The following is a 12,885-nucleotide window of genomic DNA, read 5'->3' as shown; positions in this document are numbered from 1 at the left end:
CAATGTTTCCTCTGTAGAACAAAAGCCAGTAATGCTTTGCTAAATTTAGGCCAGCACATACAGATGCTAATAGCAGTAAAATGTTGGTGCATCAAATTCATTTAGCACAAGTGTTATAACTGAAAAAAAATCCAATCCTTTTACTGAGACATGAACATAGAAAGGCTGGATTTTCTACTCTGTGGGATGACATACAAAGACATACTGCCTGCTCTGTCACTTTCAACAATGTGTAAATATGTTCTTTTTTTATCACACAAGTGATGCAGATGTTCTGAATAATTGAAAAATTGTGTCCCTGGCTTACAACGAACAGTATTTGCAGCTCATAGCAGCAGATGGGAAAATGTTGGGTGCCAGAACTCTTTTTTGTCCTAGAAGCACATGTGCTTTTTGTGGGCAGAAGAACCAACCAAAAGTATGTTGCCAAGTTGGCTGGGGCACAGGTCTGGATGAACAAACGCTTTGCTTTGGTTCACTCCCAGCAAGGCTCTTCTCTTTCTCTGTCTGTTCACCTAGGAGTTTTGTGCCCATTTGCCTTCCTTTTTTGTTGTTCTAAATGCTTTAGAATTTTCCTAGTACCCTGTAACCCAAGCTGTCAAAAATTTATTTTGTGACACAATAATGTGTCAGCCACAGTGTATAGCTGTGTCACACAAACATAATGAGAAACCTCTGTGTATATATAAAATAAATACATTATACATTTTAAAAATATAAATGAAATATATATTTTCATGATATATGTTGTGTCCCCATAGATTTTGTTATTACAATTCACATATATGATCATATCTCTTACAAGGGGTTGGCGTAACCTCCAGTTTGCTAGTAAAACCAAATTACTGTGTCACGAAATGATGCATGTCTAAAAAGTGTGTCACCAACATGAAATGTTTGGAAAGCTCTGCTGTAACCTAAAACTTCAGGAAGTTTTAGCATGGGATCTGGATCCTGTTTGGGGAAAATGAGATCAATGTATGTATGAAACTAGTTGGAGAGTCACACCCATTGAGGAGTGATGTCTCCAACCCACTCTCAGAACTGATATCTGGATCAAGACCAATGTTGCAGAACAGTCAATACTGTTGTGACTGTTTCCTGCCAACCTATGTGTTGGTTTATTGACTGGGTGGAGACTCACTTGCTGCTGAACCACAAAATGAACATCATCAGCAAATCCATGAGCCATAGTTTTCCTGCCGGCTTACCGTTTATTTGCTACAAATAAGACTTTCCCTGACAGTGTTTCCCCTTCTTTGGCAAAGAGAGGAGTCTGAAGAAGGCAGCGGACTTGATACCAGTGAGTCAGCGGTTCGGTTGGAGCAGTTGATAGCCAAACTGTTACCCTTGAAAAAGAAAAGATCAAATAAATATGATAAAAATAAATGGTATCTCATTTATTGTTTTATTAAGATAAGCTGTTACGCAAATTAAGACAAGTCCAGCATTTAAGATGGAACCCAGCACTCACCCATCTGACAATGACAAATTAATTGTGTGAATGGCCTGATCCATTGGCAAGTCTGGATCCAAGAGGAGCAGGCAGGGTTTTCTCGCCATGTTGTGTTCCTCCTGGACTTTTTGACCAACCCATATTCTAACAAGATAATGAAACTACTGACGAGCAGTATAACTAAGGAGGAAAATGTTTTCTCAATGTAGATGCACTCTCCAATTTTAGGAGGGTGCATCTGAGTCTTCTAATAGATCAAGGTTGTTGTTGTTTTTTGGTGGGGGGGGGGGGCAAACAGCCTCCAAGGCTGTTATTTCAGAATAAATGTTGGGAACGAATGAAGTAGAATACGTACAACGAACCAACAAACGCCACATCAAACCAAAATGCTAAGCCATGGATTAGACCAGACTGCATCATCTGGAAAACAAAGGGGATTTCCACTCTATAGAAGGAAAACAGTAAGAGTTAGCATTGGCTAATACTACATATCTGCAATTTTAAAAACAACATAATGCCATTGATTACAGTATGTAACAGAATTTGAAAAAAAACTGTTCCTGGTTTGAAATTGTTAATTACTATTTAATCGTGCAGTACTTACTTTGAAAGTACTTGTTATACTCCAGAAACATTGTTTTTGTGGTTGCCACAAACTATGCTGAATTGATCTAAACACTCTGAGATATTCATTGAAAAATTATAGCAAAATGTGTTACAGTTTAATAAACGTTTTGCAATTTAATACACCTTTTCCATGTTTTTATGATAGAACCAATTAGGAAATGACATTTATAACCCAGGAACAAAATCATGTTACACAGTGTTATTTAGAATAAGGGTCCGCAAATGCTAATTAGTTTGTAAATGAGATGCACGCTCCACACATATAATGTATTATAGTTAATGCTGAATTAGATCAGTTCTATGAGGATCTGCAGCACCTACTGGATAACACACCAAAAAGATACATTATTCTCATTACAGGAGATTGGAATGCTAAGGTGGGCAGTCAAATGATAACCGGGATCACAGGCAAGCATGATCTGGGACAACCAAACTAAGCAGGATGTAGGCTGATAGAATTTTGCCAGGAAAACTCTCTGTGCATAACAAACACTCTATTCCAACAACCTAAAAGATGGCTTTATACATGGACTTCACCAGATGGCCAACACCGAAATCAGATTGACTACATCCTTTGCAGTCAAAGGTGGCGGACATCCATCCAGTCGGTGAAAACAAGACCTGGAGCTGACTGTAGTTCAGATCACGAATTTCTTATTGCAAAATTTAGAATCAGACTAAAGAGAAGGGGGAAAATACACAGACCAATTAGATATGATCTCACAAATATTCCTAGTGAATATGCAGTGGAGGTGAAGAATAGATTTCAGGGACTAGATTTAATAAATAGAGTCCCAGAAGAACTATGGACAGAAGTCCACAACATTGTTCAGGAGGCAGCAACAAAATATGTCCCCCCCCCAAAAAAAGAAAACCAAGAAGGCAAGATGGTTGTCTGCTGAGACACTGGAAGTAGCCCAAGAAAGAAGGAAGGCAAAAGGAAACATAGATAGGGGAGATATGCCCAATTAAATGCCCAATTCCAGAGGCTAGCCAGAAGAGACAAATAACTATTTTTAAACAAACAATGCATGGAAGTGGAAGAAGACAACAGAATAGGAAAGACAAGAGACCTCTTCCAGAAAATCAGAAAAATCAGAGGTAAATTTCAGGCAAAAATGGGCATGATCAAAAACAAAGATGGCAGGGACCTAACAGAAGCTGAAGAGATCAAGAAAAGGTGGCGAGAATATACAGAAGATCTGTATAGGAGGGATAAAAATATAGAAGATAGCTTTGACGGTGTGGTGAGTGAATAAGAACCAGATATCCTGAGGAGTGAGGTTGAATGGGCCTTAAGAAGCATTGCTAATAACAAGGCAGCAGAGTTGTTTAAAATCTTGGAAGGTGATGCTGTCATGGTGATGCATGCCATATGCCATCAAATATGGAAAACACAAGATTGGCCATCAGATTGGAAAAAATCATTTTATATCCCCATACCAAAAAAGGGAAACGCTAAAGAATGCTCAAACTTCTGTACAGTGGCACTTATTTCCCATGCCAGTAAGGTAATGCTCAAGATCCTGCAAGGCAGACTCCAGCAATACATGGAGCGAGAGTTGCCAGATGTACAAGCTGGGTTCAGAAAAGGCAGAGGAACGAGAGACCAAATTGCCAATATCCGCTGGATAATGGAGGAAGCCAGGGAGTTTCAGAAAAACATCTACTTCTGCTTTATTGACTAATCTAAAGCCTTCGACTGTGTGGATCATAATAAACTATGGCATGTTTTTGGTGGTATGGGGATACCAAGTCACCGTGTCTGTCTCCTGAGAAATCTGTATAAAGACCAAGCAGCCACAGTAAGAACAGATCATGGAACAACAGACTGGTTCAAGACTGGGAAAGGAGTACAGCAGGGCTGCATACTTTCACCCTACCTATTCAACTTGTACGCAGAACACATCATGAGACGTGCGGGGCTTGACGATTCCAAGACCGGAGTTAAAATTGCTGGAAGAAACCTTAGGTATGCAGATGATACCACGCTGATGGCTGAAAGTGAGGAAGAGCTGAGGAGCCTTATCACCAAGGTGAAAGAAGAAAATGCAAAAGCTGGGTTGCAGTTAAACGTCAAGAAAACCAAGATCATGGCAACCACACCTATTGATAACAGGCAAATAGAAGGAGAAAACGTGGAGGCAGTGACAGACTTTATATTTCTAGGTGCGGAGATCACTGCAGATGCAGAATGCAGCCAGGAAATCAGAAGACGTTTACTTCTTGGGAGGAGAGCAATGGCCAATCTTGATAAAATAGGAAAGAGCAGAGACATCACACTGGCAACAAAGGTCTGCATAGTCAAAGCAGTGGTATTCCCCATAGTCACCTATGGATGCAAGAGCTGGACCATAAGGAAGGCTGAGCGAAGGAAGATAGACACTTTTGAACTTTGGTGCTGGAGGAAAATCCTGAGAGTGCCTTGGACCGCAAGAAGATCCAACCAGTCCATCATCCAGGAAATAATGCCTGGCTACTCACTGGAGGGAAGGATATTAGAGGCAAAGTTGAAGTATTTTGGCCACATCATGAGAAGACAGGAAAGCTTGGAAAAGATCACGATGCCGGGGAAAATGGAAGGAAAAAGGAAGAGAGGTCAGCCAAGGGCGAGATGGATAGACGGTATCCTTGAAGTGACTGGCTTGACCTTGAAGGAACTGGGGGCAGCGACGGCCGACAGGGAGCTCTGGCGTGGACTGGTCCATGAGGTCACGAAGAGTCGGAAACGACTATGCGATTGAGCAGCAGCAGGTAATGCAGACTTATTTTGTGTGATCACCGGCAGACATTTGGGGTAGCAATTTCCCACCCAATTTAGAAACAGGCTTCCTAAATTTAGCATGTTTTTTGTTTTCTTTTGTTGTTTTTCTTTTTTTCTAAAAACCATTTTGGAATTTTGAGTAATATGAAGTCTACAATTATTTTTTAAAATGCTATTTTGGAAGAATAAACACATGATTCTAGATTTGTTTATCTAGAAAACAGGTGGTGTTCATTAATCTCTCCTGCCACTGAATGCAAGAATCTGTTCCTCACATTACTGTTTCTGTTGGATTGATTTTATTACACCAATACTCTTTTTATGATAACTCTTGACAAAAAGCTCCACATAGGTCAAATGATGTTGGATTTCTAGAGCTTTTGTCATGTAATGCCACTCACCTTGATTCTTAATTATTAGGCCTCTATCTCTGTTGGTTTGGTAGAATTGCCTTTGTGGATGACACTTCTTAAAGTTAATACTATAACCCATTGGTTCTCAACCTGTGGGTCCCCAGATGTTTTGGCCTTCAACTCCCAGAAATCCTAACAGCTGATAAACTGGCTGGGATTTCTGAGAGTTTTAGGCCAGAACACCTGGGAAACCACAAGTTGCAAACCACTGTTTTAAGCTGAAGCATATTTTATCCTAAACACTATATTTATTGAACTATTGCAGAAATTCACACTTTAAAAATGGCACTGAGATTAAACAAAAAAAATCTGGATGCTCTCACAGTGTGCAACTGCTAACTTGCTGATCAATGGAAAAGGACAGTCTAGAAGGCATGGGTTTAAAATGAAAGTGTGATAGAGAGATGGAAAAGCAGATTCTCTCCAGACACTTAACCTGTGCAAATCTTCTTCTGCTGCTTCCGTAAAGTTGACAGTATATTTCACTGTGCGAGCCATTAAAATTCTAATGTCAAATGTGTCCTAGAAATAAAAAAGGATGTGTGTTATCAAATAGTGTTTCAGGCTTGTAAAAAAAAAAGACATTTCCCCTCTAACAGAGTGTATTCTCGTGAATCTCTTCACATTCCATTTTACTTTTACATTTTTTGTAGCCCTGTGAGAAGCAATGTAGGGAAACAAGCATGATGTATACTTAGAACTGTAAAGTACACAAATTTATCTGAAAAATCTCAATGCGTGGGCATTCCTAAAGGAATAGACAACTTCTAACCATAATTCTAACTAGGTCTTTTGATACAGCATAATAGCACTATCTCTACAATTAGAGCCATGTAACTGCAATCATCTTTGCTTTGACAGAACTCTGAACTGCCTTTAAAATTATGCTTGATTTTCCTCTGGAAAAAAGATTGCCTTGTTGTGAATGAAGGAATTACACCCAAATTTCATACATTAGCTAATCTTGTCTTACTCTTTTAAAAAACCACCTCTCTGTGAATTGTGTTTTACTGTTATTGTTCTATAGAACTACTTCCTGCAATACTCAGAAATAAGTTGTGCTATTGACAAGCTGTTGCCATTTTGCATCTGCTAACATCAGAACTGGGCGCTTGCACAACTAAAATGAATGAGGGGGTGTCCCACTCTTTCCTTCTGTTGTGTGGGAACGCCATTTTGATACAAGCATTACATGTTCACACAACTAGGCAATTCCCCCTTCCTTTTTCCTGTTGTGCCTCGTTCTGATATTAGTATTAGTATCAACACAACCAGGCAATCTCTTCTCCCTCTTCCTGTTGCGTGGGTGCCCCGTTCTAGTATCAGCAGAAGTGTCCATGCAACCAAGCAATGGTTGCATGAGGTCAGAATGAGGTGTCATGCAACCAGGTAGAAGAAAGATGAGATTGCTTCCTACTTTGTGCTGATGGTGTGGGTGCCCCATTCCAATGTCAGCAGAGGCACCCATGACCGCCAGGATCAGTAGTGGTGATGACATGGAAGAGGTGTGATAAGTGTCACTGCAGCAGTGTCAATGAAATCCCCAGACCATGTGAACAACTGGTCTGGACGCGACACGTATGTTCCTGCTGTGTGGTGAATTTACACCAGGCTAAATTATCTTGTGTCAACTGGTATGTTAACTTTTGAACTTGAAAAAAGCAAGAATGAAAAGATTACGAAGCCATTCACTAGCTCACCTCTGGCTATGTAACCTGCTTAGAATGCTTTGTTTACAAAAACATACGAACTGTGTAGGGACAGTACTCTACTTAATATATGCTATGGGTTTAAAACAGAAACCAAGAAGCCCTGTCAGAAACTTGAATAAGTGATCATATGTGAATCCTTGGGTTGACTCAGTAAGAATCTGTAAAAAAAAATCAGCTAAGAGGTTCTTGGAAAAGTCTTACACCTTCTGAAGTGCAACAGACTTCAGAGGTTTCAGTGTCCTAACTGCTCTAAGGCAATCTCCTCTCCCTCTTCCTAAGTTCCTTGTTGAAGGCAAACACAACTTTGGAGCATGATATGAAAGAGAAAAGAAGTATGACAAATTAAAATGTACTTACTACAATAGGTTGCCTGAAGTATTCATCTACAGCTGCATTGCGGAGACTGGACAGATTGACTCCATAAAAACACTGCTGATACCTGGAAAGAATAAAATAGTTGTGGAAAAAGGAGAAAAACTGTACAGAAGCCTTAATTCAATTCTGAGTTGCAACTACAGACCAGATGAATGAATGACATTTACGTAAGTGCTGACTTATCATATTCCTATGAATTCTACACTTCTATGCTAGTTGGGACTAACAATATAATTAGGGCAAAGAAATCTCTTTATAACGTACAAAATATGATTTCCAAAAGCTGCTCTTCTACCATTCAACATACTTTTTCATATATGCAGGCTACTGGAGGATAACTGCCTACAAAACCAATGAGCTCTGTAAATAATAATAAATAATGCCATTTAATTCCTCTGAAAACGACAGTATTGTGTCCTTTCTACTTTTAAAAAATCTCGTAATATACAGAAATGTTCTAGAAATACACCATGCCACAGGGAAACGTATTACTGAACAAACCAAACCATAGGTCTTCCCCCAACTATAAATACCAAATAGCTGTATCTAAAGGCCACAACACTACCTTATGGGATTCTACTAAATGTAATCATTGATGGAAGATATAGAGATTAAATCTAAGACTGATGTGGATTTAGCAGTCTTGGGTAACAGAAAGTTTGAACAGCGACGTATATTTCAGGCTAAAGTACCAAGACATTAGTCATAGAATCATAGAATCATAGTGTTGGAAGAGACCTCATGGGCCATCCAGTGCAACCCCCTGCCAAGAAGCAGGAAATCGCATTCAAAGCACCCCCTAAATTTTGAAACAAACTTCAAGTTAGATTAAACATTAGAGCCACAATTGAAAGATATTGGAAATATCACAAACACCTCTAGAGATCTATTTATTGATTAAAAATCTTTGTTGTTGTGCTTTGAATAAAAACTGTCTGTTAAAATGTGGAAACAATGAAAATTTTGAAGAATTTTATTCAGTTTCTCATAATGCCTGATCCCTCTCAAAAAGAAGAGTATTTTTAAGGGACAGTATACAAAAATCAGATAATTCCATATAACTAAGCTTTATAATAGGAAAAGGAACTCAATTTTGTTACAGTTGTCTTGCTCACTAAGCACAGCATGATACTGTAAAATACAAGTGGATTTTGTGGGAAACCTGCTGAGAGATGGAGCTTTGCTGAGCACTGGGGTTTTATTGCTTTTTTAATTTAAAGTTTCGCGTAAGAATGGCTTGAAAGAACAAACATAACGCAAGACTAGAGGGAGAGAGAGATGATAACGTGAAAATCTGGAAGCTGTGCCTTACTGCCTGTGACAGTGAGAACAGAAAAAACACACCCTCCTAAACTCAGGTGTACATTATATTTCAAAGAGAATGGCTGAGGTGTAATTGTTTGCTTTGTTTGCTGCTTAAAAATATATGTGAGCATGCCTCATAAGTACAAGGAAATGTATGACCATGAGTAAATGTGTCTTTATTTCGGCTGGAATCCAAAAGGCATTTGTGTTTCCAAAATTCAGAGTTCAGTGCCTGCTCTGATTTACATGTAAGGCTTCTAGATAAGTGAGTTCCCCACTTGTTTTAACAGAGAATTTTATGTTGCATGGTACTATACTATTTATTTAAATTAAGGCTTGGGGAAATATTTGCAGATTGGTCAGCATAATAGACAGACTGGATTTCCTGTGATTGCAAAAAGAACAGCTGGAGAGAAGCAGAGATCTATAAACTGTTTCATATGTTTTTCATTTCTTTTAAAATGTTGCATATTTCCACACATGCCATATTAATATTTTAATTAATCCCACTTTTAACTCAAAAATTATTTTTGAGCTGTTTACTGCCAAGCTTTTACCAATACAACAAGCGGCGTTTTTCTGTTTAGAGAGTTGCAGCACAAACGCAAACACAAACCCAGTTAATTATTGGCACACACATTTTCATGCAACTAGTACAGTGTCTGAGAGACAGTAAGATTTGTCACAGAAGACACACACATAGAGATAAAACCACCAAATATTTAGAAAGCAAGCCATAACAAAAAAAATCACAATACTTTTCTGTAACACTTGCAATTACATTTATTTATTCTATGAATATTTCACTATGCTGAAGAAATGTCTTAGCAGATATGGCAAAATTAACATACAACTGCTATATACCAGTTATGAACATCTTCAATCACATGCCTCAACATGATGATTTTATCACTCTGAGGATCCTAATTCACTTGGCAAACACATTGTATCTTTACTACGAATCCATTACTATTATTTTACTATTATACTTCATTCTTTTTATTGTATTCCAATGTCCTTAGTTTCATAGAAGACTATTTAACAGTGGATTCCTATGCTCATGTATGTGAAGATCCAATAAACATTCTTCTTAAGGCACCATTTGGTTTTAGAGAAACAAAGAACTCATAAAGAAGTGTGGGATATATGAGCATGCATGTCCAGAAATCTGTTGCCAAACATACATTTTTCAACATAATAAGAATTGCTAATGTGCTGAACACTTGCACTCCACAACAAAACAGAAAATAATTAGAAGGACTAATTGCTTTCCTTGCGCTTCTCCTCTCCTTTTTTCAGGCTGCATTCTCATTTATATTCATTTTTCTACCTGAATTCAGGTAGATGTAGACATTTAATTATCAGCAATATAATTTACATCTCCCCACTGTAATCCCTCAAATAAACAATCCTCTTTTTCTCTTCCAAAATATGTGCCCTACACTGTTTTATAAGGAGAGGAAAAGATTTATTATATACTGCAAAGTTTTGCCCTCAACTCATCTATAGGTCAGAGCAAAATCCAAAATTGGCTCTCAACTTATACAGAAGGTTAACTTACATGCAGGTATATACAGGATATAATATACTCATGCATACATACACACTAACATTTCAGTTTGCAAAAGAGTGTAAACATAGAGTAGTATGTGAATAATCACTTCCACACATGATACGTCAAAGAGGTGGGAAAGAGTTGAGCTGAACATTAAAACCAAGGGAACAATATAAAACCTCCTTTGTCCATATGCTACTGCAACCACTGTGTGAATTTTTGTGCAGTTTTCTCTTGCTTTTTTTAATGAGCCTGTCAGCAAATCCCAGAGTGACTAAGAATATCCATTTGACACTTCACTGCAGACATCTGTCTGTATAAGAATAAGAAAAACACTGCATAATTTAAAGGAATTCAGCAATATATGTAATCTTGTATAGACTCCTACCCTGTGCATATTATGATTGGCTCTATGTTACAGTTCTTTCCATAACAAGGAAATGAAACTGGTGAAGCAAAAGTTAGAAAATTGTCTTTATAAAATGTTTGCTTTATTATTTTTTACTATGTAGTGTCACAACTGTACAGTCATGTCTGTCACTGTTGTTAATTGCCATCAAGTCAACTTCAACTTATGGTGACGTTATTCTCCAAGTCATCCTACACTACCCAGGTCTTGCAGGGTCAGGGCTATGGCTTCTTGCAATGCAGTCTTCCTCTTTTCCTACTGCTTTCTACCTTACCAAGCAGCATTAGCTTTTCTAGTGAGCAATGGTTTCTCATGACATGTCCAAAGTAGTACAATGGTCCCCATTTAGTCATCTTGGCTTCTACAAAGAGCTTAGGCTTGATTTACTCTCAGATCCCTTATCAGTATATTTAGGAGTTAACATCTTCTCCAGCACCACATTTCAAAGGAGTTGATTTGCTTCCTATCACCTTTCTTCAGAGTCCAGGTTTCACAACCAAACATAACAACTGGAAATGCAATGGGATGGACAACATCGTTACACTTAAGGATCTTGTCATGTTCTTTTAGGGGTGCCCTTCCATGTCCTAGTCTACTGATTTCTTGACTGCAGCCTCAAGGCTTCATGAGTGGTTTGCCATTGCCTTTTTTCTGCACAATTATAACCATGTTAGCTATTGTGCCACTGCTTATTGTCTCCGAGAAATCCTCCACCAGTGTCACCTTCCACTATATTGCTTCCCAGTAGCCTTTGGGACATTTAGTCTAGCTCCTCAGCAAAAGTCTGACTTACATAGGAGACCCTACTAGCAGCACTATGACCTACAGGTTAGCCTCTTGCCTCACAGAGTCACGCAAACCTATAATATAGAAAAATAGTGCCATGCTGGGGTAACAGTAATACCTAACAAATGAGGACCAGTGATTATTCAGGGCTGTACTATAATGCAACAAATATTGAAACTATATCTTCTTTTGTCTTTTTAATGGTTGAGCTTTTAACTGTTTCAAACTCAGTTACATCACATTTTAAATTTTTGTATGGTGTGAACTTTGAGCTGTGATTATTTTAACTTTTGTAAGCCAAATTGAGTCTTAGGCAGCAGTAAAAGGGGGATGGAGGGATACATTCCCCCCAACATAGTGTCCTCCTACTGTAAGAAATTACACACTATCTCTCATACCCACACGCATGCATTCTTAGGTGCATTCAATTGGCATCAGCACAGCCTATCCTTGTCCCCACATTATTCAGCAGATTAACTGAGCATGAAAGGAGGAAATGTAGTATATCACACAACTTACTCTCAGCTAAAACCTACCAGAGTCACAAATGATCACATGAGGGGAAAACATTCATTTATGTTCTGGCAGAAATCTGAAGCAGGTAAAGACTGATATGAAATTGAAATTATAAGTCTGTGTGTCCTTGGACTCTTTTATACACCCTTCTATTCATTTTACACCCTCCACTCAAATTACTTGTACACAATACCACATTCACACACTCCCCATTTATATACCATTCTCTCACATACACAGAAGTCTCATATAATCTCGAGAGGTAAGGTGCAGTATAAAAGTGTAGCCAATTCTCTTTCCATTCTCTACACATTTATATTATAGCATTAAACTCTTTATGGGCTTAGTTCTTGTGTGCTGGCAAGTTTTAAAAAATTGATTAGCAACAGAAGTGGAGTATTAAAATGGAGGCTCCCAGGACCACTTTCCCCATCCACTGATGTCCTTGCAAAGACCTGGACCTCTGGGTTATCAAAATTTAGACAAAAACAATGTTTGGACAAAAATGTTTTATAGACCAAGAGTGACAACAATGAACATAAACATATCTCGGTGTCCACATAAATGTCATGCACGTACAAAATCAAGTAATACAGTTGGTAAAGTCTCTCATCTTCCTATTAAATCCTTATTTATAAATCGTTGTGTTTAAGTCTTACACTTTCTGACAAGGAGGACCCAAAGACCACAAGAAAATACAGTGCTTTAATACTCCCAGAAACGCACCTCGTCTCTAAATGGGTATAAGGAAATTACTAAGACTACTAAGTAAGATCAGCACACGCTTGAAATGTCCATATGCAGCAAATCTCTTAGGTGCCAATATGACCTGATGGACCACAGAGGTAACATACAAAAGTAATCAAAAATAAAATTGAGACGCCTTCTACTTCAATTTATCTCTGTTATTACAAAAACCAGAAATACTATGCATTCAGATAAGAAAAAACAGTTCATAATGGGAGAG

General features: G+C 38.3%; 1 protein-coding gene across 1 annotated transcript in view; it reads right to left on the bottom strand.

Moving 5' to 3' along the window:
* Positions 1–12,885, bottom strand: part of LOC100566534 (histone-arginine methyltransferase CARM1) — a 66,527-nt gene that overhangs the window by 5,743 nt on the left and 47,899 nt on the right. The window contains exons 8-11 of the mRNA XM_008103330.3: positions 7,330–7,411; positions 5,697–5,782; positions 1,812–1,901; positions 1,212–1,349 (exon numbers count right to left, since the gene is read on the bottom strand). Coding sequence (XP_008101537.1) covers positions 1,212–1,349; positions 1,812–1,901; positions 5,697–5,782; positions 7,330–7,411 — 396 coding nt within the window. The remainder of the gene's footprint in view (positions 1–1,211; positions 1,350–1,811; positions 1,902–5,696; positions 5,783–7,329; positions 7,412–12,885) is intronic.

This window comes from Anolis carolinensis, chromosome 2 (genome assembly GCF_035594765.1).
Source record: "Anolis carolinensis isolate JA03-04 chromosome 2, rAnoCar3.1.pri, whole genome shotgun sequence".
NCBI classification, from domain to species: Eukaryota; Metazoa; Chordata; class Lepidosauria; order Squamata; family Dactyloidae; genus Anolis; species Anolis carolinensis.
The sequence above is the reverse complement of the archived record's forward strand: the minus strand, read 5'-3'. Positions and strand labels throughout refer to the sequence as shown.